This window comes from Eptatretus burgeri, chromosome 12, assembly GCF_056783735.1.
Source record: "Eptatretus burgeri isolate ZD-2024b chromosome 12, Ebu_testis_v1, whole genome shotgun sequence".
NCBI classification, from domain to species: Eukaryota; Metazoa; Chordata; class Myxini; order Myxiniformes; family Myxinidae; genus Eptatretus; species Eptatretus burgeri.
Genome location: NC_140972.1, coordinates 9,252,884 through 9,278,365, shown reverse-complemented (window position 1 = coordinate 9,278,365; position 25,482 = coordinate 9,252,884). Strand labels below are relative to the sequence as shown.

The window sequence follows — 25,482 nt, the reverse complement described above, 5'->3', positions numbered from 1 at the left end:
ACAAGGGCATGGACAGGTTTCAACATCCTGACAAGAGACCACAAAAAGAGGTGATGGCAGATATGGTCAGTTACCTTACTACACTAAATGCAATGACAACAGAAATGTCAACCTTGCAGGAAATATTGCATCAATCTATGTCCATCAAATCATCTTTATACCTTGAAAACATTACAGTGGTCCTTGATCATGCATCGTTTACAAAAGCAACAGAAGTTGCATGGAGATACCCAGAGAAATTTGGAAGCATCGTGCTGATGATGGGGAACTTCCACACAATCTGCAACTTGATGTCGACAACAGGCAAGACGTTTGGTGAAGAGTCAGGAGACCGGGCTGGGGAGTCAGGAGTCATTGCCGAAGGGTCCCATCAGCAAAGTTCTGGATGGAAAGCAGTACGACCGAGCTGTCCGTCTTCATATGTTGACTTGTGAAGCTCTGATGACGTTAGCCTGAATAGGCTTTGAAGAATGACTCCAAACCAATCACGCTGAAGATCTCCCGAAACTATATGTCACAATTGGTGTCATGTACAAGCTTCTTCACAACACAAGTCATGCAACACATTATGCTGCTTTGACAAACGAATCATGCAAGAGGATTCTTGATATGTTAATCTCTTAAATGGACATTTTGTGGTTAGTCAGAGGTCCACTTGCAGCATTTTGGATGACATACTGTATCTGGACATGGTTGAGATTCCCTTAGGACTTGGTCGAGCAGATAGAGTGTGACTGTTGTCTTCAGTTTCATGCATTTGAAACATCATTAAGTGCTTTGCCATGGATAAAACTAATTATTCAAACCTATGTATTGTGCTCAGATGTCCCGGTTGCACGAGTCCTGTCCACACTTGAATGAGCACTTTTAAAATGATGGATTCTATGTTCAGCTGAGGAATACAAATCCATTTTCTAAGATTGCTGCAGATCAAACCACTGAGGAAACGGTGAATAAAGATACATAGACTGCGGGGGGGGGGGGGGGGAAACGTGGCTTCGGTCTCAAAACAGGTACAGTTTCCCGTAATTATCTCACGGCTGAGCATCGGGCAGCAGCACTGAAGGAACTTCGGCATCATAGCTCCACCCAAAGTTCTCAGATCATCAGTCATGCAGACCGCAGGAGGGCCCACAAACAGAGATTCATCTTATGTTGCTTCCTTGGTCCACCTACTGGAGAACAACTGCACAAACCCATTAAGCAAAGATCCATCAGATCTTATGAGTATTTCCACTGCAGCAGTTGCACCATCTGATGTTTCTGTTGGCCTGCTGACAGCGCATCAAAAGGGAGAAGAGGCATATAAAGATTTCCAAGAGCAGCAGCTTCAAAAGGGTGACTCTTTCCAAAACACAATAAAGATGCTTAAAGTTCAAACCTTCAATGAGATGAGAAAGAAAACAGTCAAAGGTACAACCAAAGAAAGAGTCTTGAAAGCTAATCGACGGTTGTTTGGGAACATGGTCCTTATTGCCCAAAACAGAAAACTTGAAATGTGCGATGTCCTCTGTCACCCTCTTTGCCCTTTGCCTTTGGCAAAAGCAAATGCTGACGGCACTACGAAGAGAATGAATAAAGCTGTTCTGTCAAAACACTGAGAAAGCAAAGTATCACCAGCTGAGGAAGTACTTCATCCATTTGCTACACTCATTGATGCCATGGCATTTATCCAGAAACTTTAGGGTGAGAATCACACAATGAACACTGATCATGTCTTTGTGCAGATCCTTCATGCCAGCAAGAGAAGTGACAGGATTGATGCGGTATTTGATGTATAACCAAAAGCACTCAATCAAAGCTATTTCACGTGTTCATCCAGATTCCGAAGATTGAGTAGTTTTCAGCAAGATAATGCCAGGACACAAGATGAAGAATTGGAGAAGGCTCTTGGCTTGGACAGAGAGCATGAACAAGCTCACTGCTGTGGTAGCAGAGAAGAAACTAGAAGGGTACCTTGCAGTCATGACATCACCAGATATGCCGAAGCCCCCATTATTAAATCATTATACATTCTGGTACCAAGTTTGATTTAAATCCCTGAACCCAGATTCAAAATATTAAATATTCTTGGGTGCCCGACCATGTGTCAGATCAAAGTCAAATAAAAAACATATTCCCCATGACTACTCGATCATAATTGTGATGTTTCACATCGATTGATAAAGCAGTTCAAGAGAAAGAATTCTTTAAAGATTTTCATTCAATCCAATATGGCTCTCAGACCATGTGACCTATTAATTATTTGTGAACACCCTGGTATTCCCAAGGCTTGGGGAACATGTGGGTGAAGTTTCCCCTCAATCTGTCAAGCCATTCTGAAGAAGATTTTTAAAGGTTTATTCTTCAAAAAAAAAAAAAATCATAGCTGCCAAACTATGTGACCTATGACAAAGGTGGAGAACTTCTTGTTCCTCATGGATAGGCGACCATATCTGTAAAGTTTCGGAGAAGAAGATTTTTGAGGACTTTTATGTAAAAAAAAAAAAAGGCTGCCCTTTTTGACGGATGACGTCAATTTTTCCCCATCATACAATTGAGCCATAGATGACCCTCAAAAATTTTCATACTGATCGGGTAAACCACCACCTCTTATCTTCCCCCATCCAAAACCTCGATCTTTTCTACCCCTGTTAATCCACCCCAAACCCACCTCCTTCAAATTCCCTGCTTTCCTTGTTCCTGTAATGTCCATCTTGTATACCCCGCGTTCTCCACCCCATCCCTCTCCCTTCCACATATCTCCTAATATCTCTGTTCCCCACTGTTTGGGGTTTCCCTCTCCCGCCCCTCGTCTCATGCACCCCTTGCTGTGCATTGTGTTAGCTTTCATACGAGCCTCGACAATGCATACAAAAAAAAAAAAGGTGTTTGACGTATGCAATGACGTAATAACGAAACCACCTATGACATTTAAAAAAAAAAAAAACACTTGTTTCCCATGGGGCGTACTTGACATGTGCCAGGTTTCAATTTTTTCCATGGAGTGGTTTCTGAGATAGAGGTCCAAAGTTTTTCCTTTTTTACAACATGGCTGCCACACCACATGACCTATGATGTTATAATTATCATTAACGCATTCTACATGAGTAGTCACACCTATGGTGGAAATTTTGAAACAATAGGATGAGCGGTTGCAGAGATAACAGAGAAAACAAGAAAAAGAGCAATCAGAGATTGCAGACCCTCACCAGGACTTATTTTGAGTGTTTTTTTGTTTTTAAATCCAATATGGCTGCCAAACCATGTGACCAATGACATCATGTGTGTGAACCTTTTGTTCCTCATAGACAGACAGTCATACATATAAAGTTTTGCCTCAATCTGTTCAGCCACTTCAGAGAAGATTTTTGAAAGTTTTTTTTTTTAACAATATGGCTGCTGAATCACGTGACCAATGACGTCATTAATTTTTTTTTCTTATGTGGACAATTTTATCCCACCTAGATGGCAGTCAAAAATTTTCATACTGATCGGATGTGGCATTCTACATATGCAATTATGACGTCATAACAAGGGAACCTATGATGTCATAAAAAATCACACATTCCCCCATGAGGAGTACTTGCTATGTGCTAAGTTTCAATTTTTTCCTTGGTGCGGTTTCAGAGATAAAGATCCAACCTAGTTCGGTTTTTCCAATATGGCTGACACACCACGCGACCTATGATGTCATAATTATCATTGAAACATTCTACATCAGTAGTCGCAGCAATGGTGAAAATTTTGTCTCAATCTGACAAGCGGTTGTGGAGAAAGAAAATCGAAAGTTCTGTGCGGACAAAGACATACAAATGGACCCAAATGCTAACCTCTCCGAATCCTTCGGCGAGGGTAATTAGCATGGATGGACATACGTACGTACAACCCAAAAACATAATGCCTCCAGCGACTTCGGCAGTGAAGGCAACAAAAGCTTGGAAACGGGAGCATGTTTGTCACGTGTAGTGTCCTGTGCTTGGAATTTACACAAAGAGGTTGGCAAGAAATTGATGATCGACAATCCAATCAAGAAGAGGCCGATACACACCTTCTGCTGCATGCCAAACATGATGCAGAAAGTTAACCAGCATTGATTTGTGCCACAGAAGGCACCGACGTCTTCATCATTTGCTGAGGAATGAGCGGACATATCAACAGCATAATCTTCATAAGACGTGGAACCAAATCTTCAATCAGGCTTGCTAACATCACAAACGTGGCTGCAGCACTGGGATGTGATGTATGTATGGCCTTAATGAGGCTTCATCCTTAAACTCGATGTGACACTGTTAGTGCATTTTCCAAGAAGAAATGGAAAGCCTTGAAAATTCTCTTACATGATCAGAAGCTTGGAGAAGCATTCACTGCACTTGACACCAGCTGGGACATTCCAAATGAAGGTTTGAAGACTATTCAAGAATTCACACGTCAACTTTACTGCGGCAACACCAAAGTGAATGAAGTCCATGAGCTGCGATAACAAATGTTCCGCAGCAGAGGAGAAATCGAGTCTGGACAGCTTCCGCCATGTGAAAAGACACTTCTGCAACACACATGTTGAGCAAACTATCAGGCTGCCATCGAGCAAAGGCGTTCAGATAAAATGTCCAGATATTCCCAAACCAATCGAAGGACGTGGATGGACAGCAAGTGGAGATGGTAGCCCAGATGTCAAGTGGATGGCAGGCTCCCCAGCTCCAAAAGTCATTCTACATCTGATGTCATGCAAGTGCGCTCGTTATTGCCAGCCATCTGACTGCATTTGCATCATCAATAGACCGAAATGCACGGCAGCATGCAAGTTGCCCACATGCTCCAACATGGAAGTTTATGATGAAGACATTCAGCAGGAAGAACATGATTTGTCTGACGACGACGGATAAAAGATCAGAAATGAGTTTACTCAGGTGAAAATAAATAATAAATACTGACCATGTATTCATGGATATTTATTTATTTTCTTATAAAGTATTCGTTTTACTGTAGCCTGGTGTTGGCGCAGTGGTTAGGGCAGCGGCTTGGGATCCCAGTGTCCTGAGTTCAAGCCCCGTTGGCTGCTGAATTAACACCAGGGGGTTGACTCAGCCCGTCATCCTTCCGAGGTCGGCGAAATGAGTGCCAGTGTACTGGTCCCGGTATATGCCCCGGTTAGAATAGGTGTACCATATCCCTGTGTGTCGTAAGAGGCGACCAGGGTTGGCGTCAGGAAGGGCATCCGGCCATAAAACATTGCCTCAAGAAAAAGCCTAACCCCTGCACAGCAGGGAAAAATGGCTGTAAAAACGGTCATTATATTTATTATTATTCGTTTTACTGTATGGCAATAGAAATAAATATTTTTAATACAAATGATAGCAGAGATAAAAGTTGATTTTCAGGACAATTTTTTGGGCCATTTCAGAACTATTTTCTCAATTATCTTGAGTTCTAGCTAACTATCGTTTATATAGCATGCATTGCCATCGGCCAAATTCCATACTGAACACATTTGGTCAACCAATTTAAAGTTACAGCCAAACCTCTGAGACATGTTACAAATAAACGGCCATCTTGGAAAATGGCCACCAAAAAAGGTGTTTATCTGTGGATCCTAGACGTCCATTCCATTCTGTTTAAAGACATTCCCCAGGTACTAAGCGAACTGAAAAATACAATGGTGTCATACCACTCCTTTTGGTAGTCAAACCTCAAAATTTGACACCTATCTCACGGACTACTTTGTTCTTCCCTCATGCCTGCATTGTTCCAGAAGGTTACTTTCTCAATGTCAAAGCTGAATGGTCACCTTCATTCCTTCAAATGTCTCATCCTGTATTTACAAGCATAACCATATGCTGCAGTGAGAGTGTCATGCAGGTTTGAAGAGTCAAATGGCCTTCATGCACATTTTACAAATATTGACACAATATTGTCCAATGGTGTATTTGTTTTTAAAATATTTGAAAGCAACAAAGAAAAGTAAATATATAGAAGCTTAAGGAATAAAGGTCCCATTTTACCTCAAGATCATATGATGATAGGATAGGCTGATGCAAAGCAGATGTGATAGTTGGCCAGAGAGGTTGATGGTTTAACTAAAGAAATAAAAGAGAAACAAAAAGAGATTAGAAGAACAATATATATCTCAAATAAATCAGTAATAACAAGGAATGAAAAGCAATTAAATATTCATTGTTCACGCATTAAGATTAAAGAATGAAACCTCCAGCTGAACTACATTTCTCCCAAGACATAGCAGTGACCACAACTGGGTGAAAAACCAATGTGTTCCAAGACTATACCACTGTATAAGACTATATGCAAAGGAGGCGGTGGACTCGTGGAGTTAAATCAGGCGCACCGAACAACATTCATATCAGCCATGTGCGCAAAAATCTCAACAGATCATTGAACACAATTTGTACATGGGCAAGAAGAAAGGAAGCTGGAAAATATTTCCTTCACTTAGTAGAAAGGGGAAAAGTAAATCTGCAAACATATCACTAACTTTAGAGAAAGGGGAAAAGCAAGCTTGAAAGGATGATCCAGCCTATCAGTGGATACAAAACATTAACTGTTCAGCCAAGCAGAGAGATGCAATCTACCAAGTGCCATTCTAGTTACCTCAACCACCAAGGGTGGATAGAGGTTATGTTTTCACCCATGTCTGTCTGTTTGTCATTTCATGAATAAAATATCTCAAAGTTGTGGATGCTGGGCAGGTTGGGTATGTAACAAGGAAGAATTGATTCGATTTTGGTGAAGATCTGGATCCGAGAATTTTTAAAGCGATTCTTCACCATTGAGTGATAGGGCTAAAGCGACATACAGAAAAGCAGGGTATTTCAAAAAATTATGGACGGATTCAAACAAAACTTGGCGGATGAGTTGGATAGGTGACAAGAACAAGCCAATTCAGTTTTGGTTCAGATCCGGCCCATCAGTGGAATTAGAAAAATGCAAACGAATTATCCTGGCTGAGGTATGCGCACCACTGAGTGCCCTTTTTGTTTATGCTTCATGATGTTGAACAATAGTTGCAATGAGGAAAAAAACATTTTACTTCAGTGATGGATCGAGAAGGGACTGGGGGTGGGGGAAGGGTGGTGCTGCCTGGTGGATCATTTTTTTTTATGTATAACAGTTTATTGTAAGAGATGAAAAAGGCATTGTTTACTGGGCCAAATTAGTCCATGTTAAGCATATATATTAAATAAATGAATAAAATCAAGATCGTATTGCCCTGCCACACGAAAACATTGAACAGAGCGGTGTTGTCACGGCAAAAGATTCCCGATTGCCTCAAGTGCTACATATTGATGCCGATTTTCAGAATCAAGCACAGCATAGGATTGCTGGTGATGAGCTGCATTGGTGGTATGCTTTGTTTGACGACTCACTGTGCTCAAATTGGCAATGCATCATTGCTGAAAAGCCCACAGGATATTCTCCCAGATGGATTTTGGCTTGTTCAGGTGTGTTTTGGCAACTCCAGTCAGGCTTTATGTCCCTCTCTCAGCAGTGGGGTCCTCCTGGGTCTCCTCCCATAGAACCCCCTTTCATAGAGTTGGTGATGGATGGTGCGAGTTGAAACAGTCGTACCTTGTGTCTGAAGGTGAGCTTGAATCTGTTTGGCAGTTGATCAAGGTGCTTTCTCCACCATTCGAACAATCCTTCACTGCAATCTTCGATCAAGTTTGCTCTTGTGGCCACATCCAGGGAGATTGGATCCAGTGCCATGGGCCTTAAACTTCCTGATAACATTGCATACGATGGATACAGGAACATCAAGGTCTCGAGAGATCGGCTTGTAGCCTTGAGATTGTCCATGCTTGGCTGCAATCTTGTGTCTGACCTCCTCAGACAATTCTCTGGTATTTTTTCTTTTCTCCATACTCATTGTGGTACACACAGTGACACAAGACAGCAGAATGACTCCTTTTTCTCCATTCAAATTGGTTGAATGAGCGATTTTTATATTGTAGGCACCTGCAATTCACCATAGGTGAGTTCAATTCCAAAGTAAAAGAGAATCACCTGCTTGAAATGTAATTATTTCTAACAACTTCTGAAAGGTGCCAATAATATTGTCTGGGCCATTTTAGGATTTCTGTAAGATTTCTGTGCTGAGATTTAGTAATTTTTTCAGCTCTTTTGTTTTGTTCCTCTGCAAACCCAGGAAATGCATACAGTGTGTGGATATCAAAATATTTTTCATTTTCAACAATTTTCTGGAAGAAATGGTGCATTATTTGAAAAAAAAATGCAAGGGTAGGAATATTTTTGACTACAACTGTATGTAGTATGACTGGTTGAAAATGGATTTCAGACATTATTCTATTTCCATCTTCAATGTTATTCTATGCAGAATCATTTTGGTGAAACAGTATAAATCATAATTAATGCTCCACCAAGCCTGATGTTGGCTTAGCGGCTAGGGTGGTTGGCTTCGGATCCTCAGGTCTGAGTTCGAGCCCCGTTGGCTGCTGAATCAACATCAAGTGGTGTTGACCCAGCCTGTCATCTTTCCGATGGTGGCGAAATGAGTACCAGTGTACTGGTAGAGGGGCACAGCATCAGCAGCACAGTCGCACTTCCAATAAATGATAGCTACCCGGCAGCCAAGCTGCCATACATGCAAGAACAGAACACTCCACCGCACGTCTGCCTTCCCTCCCCCTCAACGGACATCTGCCTTCCCTCCCCTCACCGCATCTCTGCCTTCCCTCCCCTCACCTCACGCTGCCTTCCCTCCCCTCACCTCACGCTGCCTTCCCTCCCCTCACCTCACGCTGCCTTCCCTCCCCCTCCCCTCACGCTGCCTTCCCTCCCCCTCCCCTCATGCTGCCTTCCCTCCCCCTCCCCTCACGCTGCCTTCCCTCCCCCTCCCCTCATGCTGCCTTCCCTCCCCCTCCCCTCACGCTGCCTTCCCTCCCCTCACGCTGCCTTCCCTCCCCTCACCTCATCTCATCTCTGCCTTCCATCCCCGTCCCCTCACCTCTGCCTTCCCTCCCCGTCCCCATCACCTCACGCCGCCTTCCGTCCTCCTCACGCCACCTTCCGTCCTCCTCACTCTCCCTTACCCTCCCCTTCTCCTCTCCTCCCACCCCCTCCTTTTCTCCCCACTCAGTATTTCTGTCACTGAAGCAACGGGTGGTATTTGCTAGTTATGAATGGTAATGGTCCAAGTACTGATCCCTAAGGTACCCCACTACTTGCATCCTCCCAGCAAGACCTCCTCCCACTCACAGCCATTCTTTTGTTTGCAATCCCATTCGCAACCTGACCAGCCACTCCACAAGCCCTCACCTTGACAAAACGTATGAGGTGCCTCATGAAATGCCTTCTTAAAGTCTATATATAAAATGTCCACTGCCATTCGCTCATCTGCCCAATCAAAAACTGCTTCATAGAACTCTAAACTATTTTTGAGAAGACGTACCTTTGGCAAACCCATGCTGATAACCTTTAATTAGTTTGTATTCATTTAAATGGTTCCTTCTGGTCCTTAATATCCCCAACACCGTCCCCACAACTGAAGTCAAACTAACAAATCTCTCATTCTCCATTTCTTCTCTGGATCCTTTCTTAAATAATGGTGTTACATTTGCTACTCTCCAATCCTCCTGTCCTGACTACAGTGAGTGAATTAAAATATCTGTTAACATCTCACTTACCTGCTCAGCCACTGACTTCCCTCAATACTCTCGGTTGCATATTATCTGGACCCGGAGTCTTATCTTCTCATAGATTTCTTAGTTGTTTCTTTACTTCCTCCACTCCAACCTGGATCTTCTGTAAAAGCCATTCCTCACCGCCTTGATAGATACTCTCAGCTATTGGCAATTCTCCTGACTGTTCTTGTATAAAAGTTGAAGCAAAATACCTGTTTAATAAGCCTGCCATCTTGCTTTCCTCACAAACCACTCTCCCGGTGCTATTCCTCAATGGGCCAACACTTGTCCGAACCTGTATTTTACCCCTTACGTACAGTGCCTATATAAAGTCGACACTCCCTTTCAAAATTTTCACCTTTTGTTGCCTTATAGCCTGGAATTAAATTGCACCTTTATTTTGTGTGACAAAGTGGTTTACCATGTTTGCAGTAACCTTCCAGGAATTAAACTTGGATGGTTTATGATTGTCATCGTACCTTTTTAGGAAAGATGTTTCAGGAGTTGGGTCTTTCTTTTGACATTTTGTCTGCAAATATATATATATATATATATATATATATATATATATATATATATATATATATATATATATATATACATATATATATATATATATATATATATATATATATATACATATATATATATATACATATACATAGACTTTGCCCACCTTTATTTACACATCGTAACCTACAACTTCCAAGTGAAAAACAAATTCCACAAATTTCAGAAAATTAATTAAAACTACAAAACTAGAATATCTTGGTTGGATAAGTGTCCACCGCCCACCGCCCACGCCGAGTTAATACTTGGTGGAAGCAAGTTTGACAGCAATTACAGCTGTGAGTCTGTTGGAATAAGTCTCTAACAGCTTTGCACATCTTGATTGAGCAATATTTGCCCATTTCTCTGCACAAAACTGTTCAAGCTCAGTCAAGTTTCATGGGGAGTGTTGATGGACAGCAATCTTCAAGTCATGACAGATTTTTCGATTGGATTTAGGTCGGGGCTCTGACTGTGCCACTCAAGGACATTTATCTTTTTGTTCCGTAGCTACTCCAGTGTAGCTTTGACTGTGTGCTTCAGGTCGTTGTGATGCTGAAAGGTGAACTTCCGTCCCAATTACAGCTTTCTTGCAGAGGACAGCAGGTTTTCCTCTCGGATGTTTCTGTAATTTGCTCCATCCATTTCCCCCTCTATCCTGACAAGTGCCCCAATCCTGACTGATGAGAAACATTCCCATAACATGATGCTGCCACCACCATGCTTCATAGTAGGGATAGTGTTTTTTGGGTGATGTGCTGCGTTGGGTTTGCGCCAAATGTAACGTTTTGCATTTCGGCCAAAAAGTTCCATTACATCTTGATTTTGTCAGACCACAAAACTTTTTGCCACATGGCTTCAGGATCTCCAGAGTGGTTTTTTTTGCATACCTCAAACGGGACTCTGGGCTTTTTTGAGTAATGGCTTCCTTCTTGCCATCATACCGCACAGGCCAGACAGAAGTGCTTGAGATATTGTTGTCAAATGCACACAGTGACCAGTCTTTGCCATAAAGGCACGTAGTTCTTTCAAAGTTGTCATTGGCCTCTTCGATCAGTCTCGTCCTTGCTTGGCCATCCAGTTTGGAGGGACAGCCTCATCTCAGCAAGGTATTTGGGGGACCAAATGCCTTCCACTTCTTAATGATTGTCTTGACTGTGCTCCAAGGGATATTCAAGGTCTTTGAAATATTTCCATACCCATGCCCTGATCTGTGCCTTTCCACAACTTTATCCCAGAAGTGTTTGCTGTAAAATGCACTACCCAGCAGAGGAAACCTACATACAGTCCAGGAACAGCTGATTTTATTCTAAAATAATCAGAATCACTACAAGTTAACACAGGTGGAGGCCAATTAACTTGGTGTGTGATTTTGAAGGTGATTGGTTACATCTGAGCTAATTTACAATTGCTATTATAAGGGGGGGGGAGGGGTGGACACTTACCCAACCAAGATATTCTAGTTTTTTATTTTTAAATAATTTTCTGAAATTTGTAGAATTTGTTTTTCACTTGGAAGTTGTGGGTTATGATGTGTAAATACAGGTGGAAAAAGTCTCATTTATTAATACAATTTAATTCCAGGCTATAAGGCAACAAAAGGTGAAAAATTTGAAAGGGGGTGTAGACTTTCTCGAGGCAATGTACTTAAACAATATTAAGCTATTGTGCTTAATATTCTTATCCAAGTCCTGCTCATGTCTTTTGGCTTGCCAAGGTATTTTCATAACTTACCTCTGCTTAATCTGATACTGAAATAAATATAACTCCAGTCCTGATATTTTATACCTCAAAAATACCTTCCTGCTTCTCCATATATCATTCCTTATCTCACTGCTCAACCACCCTGGCCTCTTTCTCCTTCTAGTTTTACACCTCATTGGAATGTACATGCTCTGCATTCTACACATTTGATCCTTAAAGGTTTCCCATTTCTCTGATGCCGATTTTCCTGTTGTAGCTTCTCCCAATCGACATCATCAAACTCTCTCCACATTCCTTCAAGGTTTGCTTTCCTGAAATCTAATGGCTTTACTCCACTAACCTGAACTCTAGCCCTCAACAGAATCTTTTCACACACAATGTAATGATCACTTGCTCCTTAACGCTCCCCAACCTCCACCTCCTCCACCATATTGGGATCGTTACTTACAAGGAGGTCTAGCACGACACTCCGCCTTGTGGGCTTATCTACAGACTGGGTTAAAAAGCAATCCTAAACTAAAACTAGGAAATCCTCAGCTGCTCTGCCCTTCCCCTTTTCCTCCACCCAATCCATCCCTGGCAAGTTAAAATTTCCCATCATCAATACTTTTCCCTTACCACATGCCCTTTTGAATTATTCATGTACTCCTCCTTCCTTCAAACCCAGAACCTTATAAAAGCATCCTACCAGTAGCTTACTGTTTATATAATCTCTACACATACAGATTCCTCAACATTAATTTCCTCTTTAATGTCACCCCTTTCTCCTTTCAATTTTCTCCTTCCCATCACACCGATACACCTTGTAGCCTTCTAATCCTGTCCTCCCATTACTCTCCTCCTTAAGCCATGTCTCACTGACTGCAACCATATCATGCCCCTCGCAATCTACTGTGGCCTCAAGCTCTTCCATCTTATTACTTAAACTCCGAGCATTTCTGTGTAATATGCTTTACTTTTCCTTTCTTGAAATTCTATTTTCTTCCCTGGCCATACTAATCACAATTACATAGTCAGCTCCTTCCTTAAGGCCCTGTCACACCTTGACGATTCAGCCAGCGTATGCCTGACGTATGAAAAATTTGGCTAAAACGCTGGCACACGTCAAATACGTTATGGGTAAATTTGTGTACGTTAAGAGCACGCTGGCATACGTCGTAGTACGCCGAGCTGTTAGACAAATTTTCCATACTTGAAATTTTTGGACGTATGCCAGCGTATGACTCACACGTTCTGCATAACGCTGGCCATAAGTTGTAGGCACGTTACGCGATCATTGACACGTCCACACAGTTACTTGTAAGTTACTCATAAGTCGAAACACGTCAAGGTAATGGTTAGCATCAGTGTTCCAGACTCCCTGGTTTTTATTTATTTATTTTCTTCGGTATGACTGTGATGTTGACACTTCGATTTCTAGTGTGGTTATAATGTAATATAATTAATAGGCTGCCGCTCAATGATTTAAATCATAACCGCACGAGAAATCTAAGTGTCAACATCACCGTCATACCGAAGAAAAATAAAAAAGCAAAAAAAGAAAAAAACCAGGGAGTCTGGAACACTGACCCTAACCATTACCTCAACGCGTTTCAACTTATGAGTAACTTACAAGTAACGTGTGTCGACGATCGCGTAACGTGCCTACAACTTATGGCCAGCGTATGCGGAACGTGTGTCATATGCCGAGTACATCGAGAAATTTTCAACATGCTGAAAATTTCTCAACGTACTCTTAACGTATACAAAACTTACCCATAACGTATTCGACGTGTGTCAGCTTGGTTCGGCAAATTTTTCATACGTCGGCATACGCTGGCTAAAACGTCAAGGTGTGACAGCGTCTTCACACGTCGATGTCTAGTGCGGTTATGATTTGAATCGTCGAGCCGCAGCCTTTGAATAGCCTACGCCACGTGATCGTCAGCGATACGCTGCCACGCGCTATGCATACGTTAGATTTATCGTTGGGCATAGGTTGTGAACACCAACAACACGCTCAGCATTCGTTGGTACAAGTTATCTATATGTGATTAAAATGTTCTGTGTACGTTACTAATACGTTATGCATACGTCCAACACGTTATTATACACCCAAAACTTAAAACAAACATCAATAGTTCAGCGTACGCCAGCGTTTTACATACATTTTGAGACCTTGCCATACGCTGGCTAAAACGTCAAGGTGTGACAGCCCCTTTAATAGCTTCCCCACACTCGGCTCACCTAAAATAAAAATACACCATCAGAGATGGGGAATCCCACGCCATTGAATGAAAAAGGTCATACATATTTCAGATAATGAGGGAGGTGAAATGGAAACAAGACACTATTTGGTCATCTCGAAAAAGTTCCCCAGGGGTGAGGAACGTAGTAACCAAAAATAATTGAAATCAGATAAGCGGTTTTCCATTTATAACAAAAAAATTTTCAAGATGGCCGCTCTAGTCGGCCATCTTGGATCCGGCCATGCCCAAAATCAATAGGGTTCTTCCTTTTCAGGTGGTACATGCGTGACCCAAATTTCAAATCGATATGGCAAACAGTTTATGAGTTATCGCACTCACAGCTATAAATGTTGACGCCCGGACGGACGGACGGACAGCCGGACGACCTGGGTGACAACAATATCCCCCTTCTGCCACGCGGCGGGGGATAAAAACTAAATTCCTTCCTCAATTCCAACTGCAAACCTTGCTGCCCCCTTTTTATTTAACATCAGGCCATCATTCTGGAAACACTCCCTTTGTCCCCGAAATGATTCCCACCGCTTCTTAAATACAAATCCTTCCTCTCTACACCATTCTTCCAGCCATTAGTTGACATCTATCACTCTGCTCATAATGTCTATACAATTTCTAAAATATTGGGAGAATCCCAAAAAAACATTAAATTTCAACAGTTTGCTTTCAGCAGCGCACCCAATATCCTGTATCTATTTTTCAAAACCTCTGAATAAACTCTCTCAATCATTTGCTCCTAGGTGTACCACAACCAACTGCTTCCTACAATGACCCGAGACGATGTCATTTACGCTTCCTTCGATGTCTCAAGCTCCTACTCCTTCAAAACTGCACAGACCTCTATGTCGACAATCTTTTCTCCAGAATGAAGAATCTATATATTTAACAGTCTCATCACGAACAAAAACTGTATCCCATACCTCATTCTGACTAATATCCATTGCTGCACCCTCCACAATGCCTGCACCCACTGCACCCTCCCACCCGGCTGCACCCCCAGCACCGCCCACTTCCGCTGCACCCTCACCACTGCCCACTTCCCCCTCCCCAACGCCTACACCTGCTGCACACTCACTGCATGCACTCTCACAACTTCCTGCTCCTGCTGAACTCTCACTGCACCACCATCACGGCCTGCTAGTGTTGCACCCTCACCACTGCATGCAGTCCTCAAATGTACACCAGAAGTACACCTCAAATGTACACCACCGACCTTGAAAGTTATATCGTTGTGCATGTCTCATCGACCTCTATCCATTCCACTATTAGTTATTTGTCTCCACTCGCTTTGATTGTGGATGGACGGACGGACGGATGGACAGACGTACAGACGTCGAGACTTATTATTAAGTCATCTCTACTGAGATGATAGAGATGACCTAAAAACAATGGCCAGCCTCGTGCAAGCTGAGTTTAATAGAATCATATTCCAGCTATTTACTGTTCCTCCTTTGAATGGTTCATCCATCCAAAAAATTAGAGTTCATTGACCAGGATGCCCTGCACAGTTGCATCAATTTTAATAAAACAATGACTAACTATCATTGAAAACAAAAATCTGAAAGTTTAGTGCTCTTGAAATAATCCAGAAGCGGTCCCGAATACCCCCTCATACACCACCACATTGAACCTTTATTTATATCGAAGTACTGCAAAACTGGAGTTTCTTGGAAGTATGACAGACAAATTGAGTTTGCGTGTTCCAGTACACAATTCAAGTTAAATAAAATAAACATTGTAAAAGTCGTGAAAATAAATTAATTTTTTTTATTTACCGCCGTTTTTTGCAGTGTCTATTGCACCACCCTCTCAAACACGTTGCATTACTTATTCATGCCCGTTTATGTCATTTATGACATCCATAAAAACAGAAAATTTCCTGTTTGGAATGATTTTCTATTTTGTTTGACTGCCAGGCAGGCAGACAGAGTAAAAATAGAATCTCTCTTCTCTGCGCAGTGCAATCAGAACAGATCCAGAGCCACAGTGTGGTAAAACGAAAGACTAGTCATCCTGCGTGCACGGGGTAACAATCATCAAGGTAGATTCACCATTCAACCTAAAATAATTAATATTCCATAACATTGAAGAAGCACTACCTCCTTACTTCATTGGTGACATCACCGTTTCCTTAACTTATCGACTCATTTAACTTCAGTTCAATAACAATTTGTTTTATTTAACAATTAGCATTTTACAAGTGGAGTATTGAGAATTCAAAAGATTAACTCAAATCCTTTCATTGCAGGAGATTCATGAAGTGAGAAGGCCACTTACAAGGCGAGCACGAGAAGAGCACGGCAACATGACATGCTTGTCATCCCACCAATCACGAAACTTGGCTGGATACGGCAGAGGAGGGCCTGAGCCCCCAATTCCGTGAATCTAAAAGTCAGACAGGAGGGGCATCAAACCTCCCCAGCATAGGGGTTGTGCAAACCCCACAACCCCACCCCATTGACATTTTGCAACCATACCCACAACAAATGAACAAAACCATAACCAAAGTTAAAGTATGACAAAATAGGAACATGCATAGACACCATTAGATAAAAGCAAAAACACGTATTTGTTGGACACAATTACGGGTAGCCTTCAAACTTGCAACCTTAAGTTTAGGAAAGGCAGAATAATGCATTTATTCAAAACTTTTGAAGGACTGTCCTTATAGTGTGGGTAACCAATACTCCCAAATAATGTGTTTCCTTCTACAAGGCTTGTGCTCAGTTTCCAGATGGTGGAAGTGAAATAACAGAGGGTGGAAGGAACAGCGAATTATTACAAAATTTTTGGCCAAAGAAAACATGCTCTTGCTTCCACTTTGCATACATTGTTCAGCCTACACTTCTCCTTTAGCCTCTTTCAGTCTGGGGGCAAATCAGCAAACATCCCTTCCATTCAAAAGAATGGTGCAAAAAATGATCCTATCCACTCCAGAGCAGGGAGTTTAGTACGAGTTACCATCAAAACTAGAATGAGCACTCGGTAGAGTGCATACCTCCGTCATGCTGAAGAGTTTACGTTTCGTATCACACCGATAGGCCGGATCTGGATCTGGACCTGAACTAAAATATAATCGACTTGTTCTTGTCACCTAACTAACTCATCCACAACCTTTTGAGATATCATGCTATATATATATATATATATATATATATATATACACACACATATCATTTTTTGGCCCCATCTCTCAATGATGAAGAATCATTGAAAAGTTCTAATATCTGGATCCGGATCTGGATCTTCACCAAAATCCAATCAATTCGCCTGTGTCGCACACCCAACCTGTCAACCAAATTTCGCCCAAATCCATCCACAACTTTTTAAGATATCCTGCTCATCGACAAATAGAGAGACAGACAGACAAAAAGACAAAGAGAAAGACAGACAGGGGAAAAAAACATAACCTCCATCCACCTTCGGCGGTGGAGGGAATCATGGAATCGTAAGCTAATCTTTGCTGCTGATGTGCAATCTTTCCTGAACATCAATTTGGATTCCATCAAGGTCACCCAACACTGGACATGCTTCTGCTCCTTCCTCAGTAATGGTCGAGGCCTCAAATCTCAAACAAAAGGTCAGGTTATCTGACTCGATGTAACCTGGGAATTTGACAGTCTGGCATAATGCTCTGCTTGCAAATGTTCACATTTATACCCTCTGAGGCCTTCAAAGTTGGAGCACAAGGCCTGCTGTGCTCGCGGTAGAAAGGTCGATGGCGTCTGTCTTTTAAGTCATATCCTTCGGTTTACCCATCCATCCCTCCTTATCCCATCCAAGACGGATGGCACGCACGTGCAAAGACACATACACATTACTGTGTAAACTTCCAAAATCCAGGCCAACCCACCACCTACCCTCTTTTGTTTTCTTTTTTCTCACACAATAGGTAAATAAGCGATAGGCTAACCAAGCTCAGGTCGATGGCAATGCCACAAACTTTGGAAGCATCCAAGGTTTATCACACTGCAACACTGTGACCAAGTGGAATGTAACTCAACAGCACATTAGTCCCTAATGTATAGGTTTTTCGACGATGACTTCAGCTCAAGGAAGAGTGTAAACTCATTTAAGATGCAGGACGAAGTCATCAGAAGAAAACAGACAGATCAACACAGCGAAAGGGATTGGAACAAACACCCTGAACTACCAAATAGACAAACTCCTGAAAAACCTCGGATAGCCTTGAATGAAAGTGGAAAAAAAAAAGGTTGGAATGAGATCTCACCTGTACAGTTATCAAGTGGCTGCTGGCTGGACGCAGCGGAGGCAACTCCAGGGGTCTTTTCAACAGATTTGGCATGTCCGCAAGAGGAATGCCAAGCCAGTCATCTTTTCTGTCTTTTTTGTGTTGCTGCTGATCCATGTCAATCCCTTTGTTCAAATTGGGAAATTCCAATTTTGTTCCAGGGTCAGACAGTGAATCTGACGTAGGAAATTGATTCTCTGAAGAGCTCGGGCCACACTCGGCAGAATCGGAATAGTCTCCGGTAAAGTCCGAATGGCATTCGGCAGAATGCAGAGATAAACATTCATCATTGGGAAGAGCATGATGAGATGACTTCACAGTACATGAATTGCAGCCGTGGTCCTTCTCCGCCTGCGGCATGGTGTTTGGGGAAGTACAGCATTGACTAGTGGACCCAACCCACCTTGAACCAACATAACCAGTACATGATGTTCTGTTGCGTTTAGTAGAGGAAGTAAACATGGAGCTTGCATTACATTGTTCGTTCTTCAGAACACCTTCAATAGATTCTCCAAAATCATGATGTGAATCCTCTTTGTTGGCGATCTTCTGTGGTGCCAAATCCAATTTTTCAGAGAAAGATTGAAATGACTGCGTGGAGAAAGAAGCAAAGTCTTCATTCAAGTTTGATGCCTCAGACAAGCTTTGGCTGGGGATTGTAAACATTGGAGAAAGATTCGATTCCACGGTCGAATCAGAAATGGAGGGAGTGTTGGATGCAATGAACCTCGCGCTTTCCACGTTCAAAGTTGGAACCTGCTGTGCAAATGGCTCAGAAGTTGCGGTCTTGTAGCTTTCTTGATTGGTATTTACATCCTTGTCAGATTGATGCGTGGTGCTTGGTTCAGGTGAAGGCTGCGACTTTGAGTTCGGCCATAACCAGAAATCAAGCGTTCTCTGGCTCATTGTTGCTTGTAGGTTTTCAACCTTTTTCCCCTCATCTTGAACAAAATAAAGGTCCATTTGGCTGAGGAATGGGAATGGAAAGAAGAAGAAAACAGTCAAACAGCGATCTGGGTCGGAAGGAAAAATAATAATAAAATAAAAACGATTGAAAACAATGCAAGGGAAGGCACATGAGAGGTGAAGGGGGTAACGTGTAATCCGTGGAACATTTTCTTTACAGGAGCAAGACTCGTGGAATTAGTGGAAGTTGGTTAATTTGTGAGAAAGCAGAACGGATGGGTTTGCCGAAGAATGGAGGATGTGGAAGGGTGGGGGAGGGTGGGGGGACACACAATTAAAGGAGGGTAAAAATTAAAAAAATTAAAGGAGGGTAAAAACATGTTAAAAATTAGGGTAAAGGCAAACTTAAATGGATGACAACATCCAACGAATCAGCTGGTTCAGCTTATTAAAGGAACAGCCAATACATCGGGTAAAGCGATTTTCATCGCTGAGAACTTACATTTGCTCTGTCATGCCGTTACATTACGAGGCTGTCATATTGACATGACGGATGTTGACAGCAATGAAAACAAACTTTTTACTTTCTTTCATTTGTCCATCACTGGTTATTGTCCACCAATTGTCAGCATGCTTTACTGTTGACAGGCATGCTATTCTTTCCATGAACGGTTCAAACAAACACCGAAGAGGACATTGGACTCACGGCGACGCTCAGGGTGATGGAGCACGAAACACTCACGCCAAATGACGTGGTACGCAAAAGCGTCCACAGTGAGTGAACGATTCGCTCAGAAGGACGTAGCGAGGACCCGCTATAAACCGTAAGGTGTTCGGCAGATGGCTTAAGCACTCCAATGAAATGGTTGATAAGGAACGGTTGGCCAGGCTGTCGCTGCATATGATATAGGATCCCTTTAACTTTAAAGCGGGTCTTCACCACACACACACAGCAGTCAATGAAATAAAATGAATTTGTTCAAATAATGACTTTATCCACAAAAGAGTTGCAGCTTAATGCAGAACAACCCTGGAGACATCGCAAAGTTCAAGGGAACGAATTAGATCGAGAAAGCAAGAGACAGATAGTGTAAATCAGTGTGTCATGGCCAGTGTGCCAGGAAATCTCCGCTGCTTGGTCAGGTCGCTAGCTCGTTCGTCCTTGCATGTTCAGTCCGTTCTCATGGATTTCCCAGATGCACCAACAACTCTGATCTGCTCAAATCTCCCAACATATAAAACCCCAAGAAATGCATGGCTTGGGGACTGAGCAGCCTCCTAAGTGTGCTCCTGAACACTGCTTTGGTGTCTCAGGGGTCTGTCTCTTGCAGTTGAAATCTGCCAATTCTGTCTCATCATTTGCCAGCCCTGAACCTAGACGTTGCTCATTGGCTGAGTTGAGCTCCTGCAGCACTGCCGTCGATCAGTGAGGTGGCGTTGGCGGATGGAGTTCTCACCCCACCTCCTGGTTGCATGAGTCCGCAGTCCTTTATAATGCCGTTTCATGGATCACTGGCTTGGACCGTTGGTTTTGTAATGCTGAGTATCATGTTGAGTATTGTAAAGCATGCACGGATGGAGAGTCACAATGGGGTTCAAGTCTTTTACACAAACAAAATGCATTTTCCCTTTCCACCGATATGAGGGAGAGGTCATTCAGCTGCACAATACACTACAGATACAGCTATACTGGGGTTCTCTTATGTGTTGGTATGTGCCTCCCCAGGGTCTCCAAAAACAATCACAACATTTAGACTAAGTAACATTCAGAAATTTCCCTTACAATCAAAGGCCTAATTATATAAACAGAATCGGAAAACTTCCTGTTTTTCAATACCAAGACACCACTTGGCACCTTCTCTCCATCCTTTCCATTCCAATATATCATCTTCTTCTTCATAATCTTACCCCTCCTCTCAATTTGCTTTCCATTTTTGTCCTTTATTACTTACGAAATCTAGAGATTTCGTAAGTATATTGATGACTTCCGTCCTCTGTTTGTGTGTTTGTTTGTAGGCACAATAACTCGAGAACGGAAGAAGCTACCAATGTCAAATTACACCATGTGATTCAGGAGGGTGATGGGTAGCGCTGATTAGATTTTGGTCAAAATCGGTCAAAGGTCAAGGTCACAGTTAGGTCAAACATTCGATTTTTGATGGTTTTGTACAGAATCATCATAGAAACTTCTGGTTTGCGTGGCTTCCTTCTCCAGAGACAGCTTTTATTAGACAAGGTCAGAGGTCAAGTTGACGATTTCGTAAGTACCAGTTTATGACTGCTTGTTACTTACGAAATCTAAAGATTTCATAAGTATATTGATGACTTCCATCCTGTGTTTGTGTTTGTGTGTATATATGTGTGTGTGTGTGTGTGTGTGTGTGTGTGTGTGTGTGTGTGTGTGTGTGTGTGTGTGTGTGTGTGTGTGTGTGTGTGTGTGTGTGTGTGTGTGTGTGTGTGTGTGTGTGTGTGTGTGTGTGTGTGTGTGTGCGTGTGCGTGTGCGTGTTCGTAGGCATGATAACTTGAGAACGGAAGAAGCTACCAATGTCAAATTACACCACGTGATTCAGGAGGGTGATGGCTGGCGCTGATTAGATTTTGGTCAAAATCGGTCAAAGGTGAAGGTCACAGTGAGGTCAAACATCCAAAAAATGATAACTCGAGAACGGAAGAAGCTACCATTGTCAAATTACACCACGTGATTCAGGAGGGTGATGGGTAGCGCTGATTAGATTTTGGTCAAAATCGGTCAAAAGTCAAGGTCACAGTGAGGTCAAACATTCGATTTTTGATGGTTTGGTACAGAATTATCGTAGAAACTTCTGGTTTGCGTCGCTATCTTCTCTCAAGACAGCTTTTATTAGACAAGGTCAGAGGTCAAGTTGACAATTTTACAAGTCCCAGTCTATGACTGCTTGTTTATATATTTATTTATTTATTTTCCCCCTGCAAACTTCTCAACGTTACCATCATGTGTAGGTGTGCTCATCAAAATAAAAACCAAGGTTTGCTCGGACAACAATCACCAGCATAAGCATCAATGCGGACCAAAGGGCCCGTTAATGCCACTGTTGTTGTTGTTTCGTATACAGCCTGTGGATGCTCGTTGCATCATTTTTTGGAAGCGTGGCTGTACCGCTGATGCAGTGTCCATATTACTAGTGAGCTGGTGCTGATTTTTCCAACCTCGGGAGGATGACAGGCTGAATCAACCCACCTAGTGTTATGTCAACAGCCTGACAGGGGCTTAAACTCAAGACCCCAAGATCTAAAGCCAGCCACCTTAACCGTTAAGCTCACAGCAGGCTATATTGATGCCACTGATTTATTAGAACGTTCATGCTCCGCCTAACATCAGTCCAAGTAGAAGGTCTCTGTTAAAATGTATAAAATAAACAGTACTGAAAAACTACTTCCACAAATAAATACAACTTCAGAATATAATTTAAATCTTTAACAATTTCAGTTAAAACACAGTGCCCTTATAACATGTTTGAACATCAACCTACTTGTACATCCGAGCCTTACTTTGTGATTATTTGTTGCATCTTTTTACAAAGTCGAACGAAACGAGTTCATCTCAGACGTCGACATGGAACTGCAGGAAAATCATTTCGAGTTTGAAACATACCTGCTGTTCTCCTCTGTCATTGGATGTAATTGACCTGCAACAAACAAAACAGGGTGAAAAACTTCTTTTGTGTGTACATGATTAAGGTTCGTGGGAAGAGGGAAGTATACAAGTCTGAAGAAGACAATGGTTCACGAGCAGTATTTGACGATGTAGATTGTTTCAGAAGTCAAGGATGAGAGAATGTGATAATTTTTGACCAAGTTATAAAAATGATCAACATGATGTGGTACGAGTGACAGGTTATTAGCTGCAAAATGTCGAAAACCCGGTTTCGTTCAACAACTTTCAAAATTTGACCTTTAAAGGTCACAAAACAATGTTGTGGACATTAAAATAAGGAAACAGGATACGTGCTATAGCTTATTGGAGTTAGTTCATCGAAGAAGGTCGAAAACCCGGTTAGATTACTACAACTTTGAAAATTTGACCTTTGTGGCCTTTAAAGGTCAAAGGTCAAGTATTATGCACCTTTGGTGCAAAACTTCCTCTGGAACATTCCAGGAACAATATAACGTCATATAGGGTATATGGCATTTTGCATTCCTCGGATTATCCATACTTTGATGAAATCAGCGTAAAAACAAACTTGAAGAGGACGCCATGGGCAAACTGGCGGGAATTGGGAAAAACGTAAATGATGAAAGTTGTAGTACCCGAAGAGCACTACTTGCATACCAACTTTCATTCGAAACAGTTGAAAACCCGAGGAGATCGATGCCCAATTTATTGATTTTTTTGACATTTTCTAAGTTCGTGACCTTGACCTTGGGACGAAAATGAAAAAGAGCTCCGTGGGGCTATGCAGGTGCCATTGGGCTAACCAAATACCGAAACCCCTGCCAGATTCGACAAACCCCCTCGGAGAAGATGTAACTTGAAATCGGCTACCCCCTAAAAACACATGTTCTTTGGGCGTGGCTCCGCCCATAATGGGCGCAGCACGCCCATTCTCAGGAAAACACAACTAGATCATGATATAAACCTCCCACCAAAATTTTATCAGGATCGGATCAAAACCCACGGAGCTATGCTCGGGACAGACAGACAGACACACACCCATAACGAATATAGTGGTCACTTACTGACTCGTGAAACAATTACTGACTCGTGAACCAAAAAGAGCTTTGAAGTATAAAATACAGTACATGACAAGTCAAGGTTCATCAACAAGCCATATAACAGAGGGCATCAGCTGTACAAAGTAACAACAGTTGGACCAAATGACAGACGAACGTTGTTGAAGTGCGTGGATCATGATGCAAACAGCTGGGCAGGTTGAATTTCATGGGTGGGATGTTGATTTTTTTTTCCCCCCACGTACAAGGACAAATGTTCATGTGGGAGCTCCATCATTCACTACAAGATATAATTGACATTAAAAAAATAACAATACACTTTAAAAGCCTGGTGTTGGCTTAGTGGTTAGGGTGGCGGCTTGGGATCCTAGGGTCCTGAGTTCAAGCCCCGTTGGCCACTGAATTAATACACCAGGGGGTTGACTCAGCCTGCCATCCTTTTGAGGTCGGCAAAATGAGTACCAGTGTGCAGTGGTAGAGGGGCACTGCATCAACGACACAATCGTGCTTCCAAGAAATGATAGCTACCCCGGCAGCTAAGCTGCCATACGCAAGAAGAAGGAGAATACACTTTAAGATGAATTACTTGACTCTTCATAGCCAACGTGTGGCTCTCAACAAGATCCTCCTATCCGATGTCCCTGTCAAGGCTGGAGTGCCCCTCTGAAGGGTTCGGGGTATTTCCATTCCTCAGCTTCATCAACGATCTTTCTGACTGGAAAATCCAAGCTTGTCAAACACTTGGAATATGTCTTTCAATCCTGACAAATCTTACATTCTCACTATCTCTTCCTGAAAGGATTGTCTGGCAATCCCCCCTCTCCCCCCCAAACCACTACTCCCATCCACTTTTTTAATAATCCTCAAGGAAGTTTGTCACTCAAACTCCTGGGTCTCACGATCAGCCATGATCTTTCTTGGGCAAACCACATTTCAAAGTTGACCTCCAAAGCGAGTCTGGGCAGCTTCCATCACACGGTGCTTCCTTGGCAAATACAAACTAACGACCCACAAGGTCTTTATTAATCGCTTTATGGAGTACTGCTCTCTCATTTGGGCTGGGCCCCCATGTCCCACCTTGCAAATCTTGACAGCAAACGGCAATTGGTAAAGTGCATACCTCGGCCAGGCTGACCAATTTACTTTTTCTATCCCACCGAGATAGGCCGGATATGGATCCAGAACTTAACCAAAACCTAATCGGCTTATTCTAGACACCGGACCAATTTCATTTCAACAAGGTTTTGTCACAACTCGGCCACAACTTTTTGAGATATCGTGCTATATATTGCGTTTGGCTCCATCTCTCAATGGTGAAGAATCACTCAGGAAATTGAAAGATATTCTCATATCCTGATCCGGATCTTCGCCAAAATCGAATCAGTTCATGCTCATCACACACCCAACCTGTCCACCAAATTGCATCCAAATCCATCCCTAACTTTTTAAGATATCCTGCTCACAAATAAAAATAAAAACAAA

The 25,482-nt window shown here is 42.4% G+C and overlaps 1 protein-coding gene across 5 annotated transcripts in view; it reads right to left on the bottom strand.

Moving 5' to 3' along the window:
• The window catches only part of PARG (poly(ADP-ribose) glycohydrolase), a 183,125-nt gene that overhangs the window by 151,028 nt on the left and 6,615 nt on the right, over positions 1-25,482 (bottom strand). For 2 of the 5 annotated variants that reach the window (XM_085849416.1, XM_085849417.1), the window contains exons 3-6: positions 22,922-22,955; positions 18,363-19,350; positions 16,409-16,516; positions 5,982-6,056 (exon numbers count right to left, since the gene is read on the bottom strand). In XM_085849416.1, the coding sequence (XP_085705542.1) occupies positions 5,982-6,056; positions 16,409-16,516; positions 18,363-19,350; positions 22,922-22,955 (1,205 nt within the window). Of the gene's footprint in view, positions 1-5,981; positions 6,057-16,408; positions 16,517-18,362; positions 19,351-22,818; positions 22,956-24,157; positions 24,285-25,482 lie in introns of those variants that run through there. The other 3 variants (XM_085849418.1, XM_085849419.1, XM_085849420.1) reach the window with 3 other exon arrangements.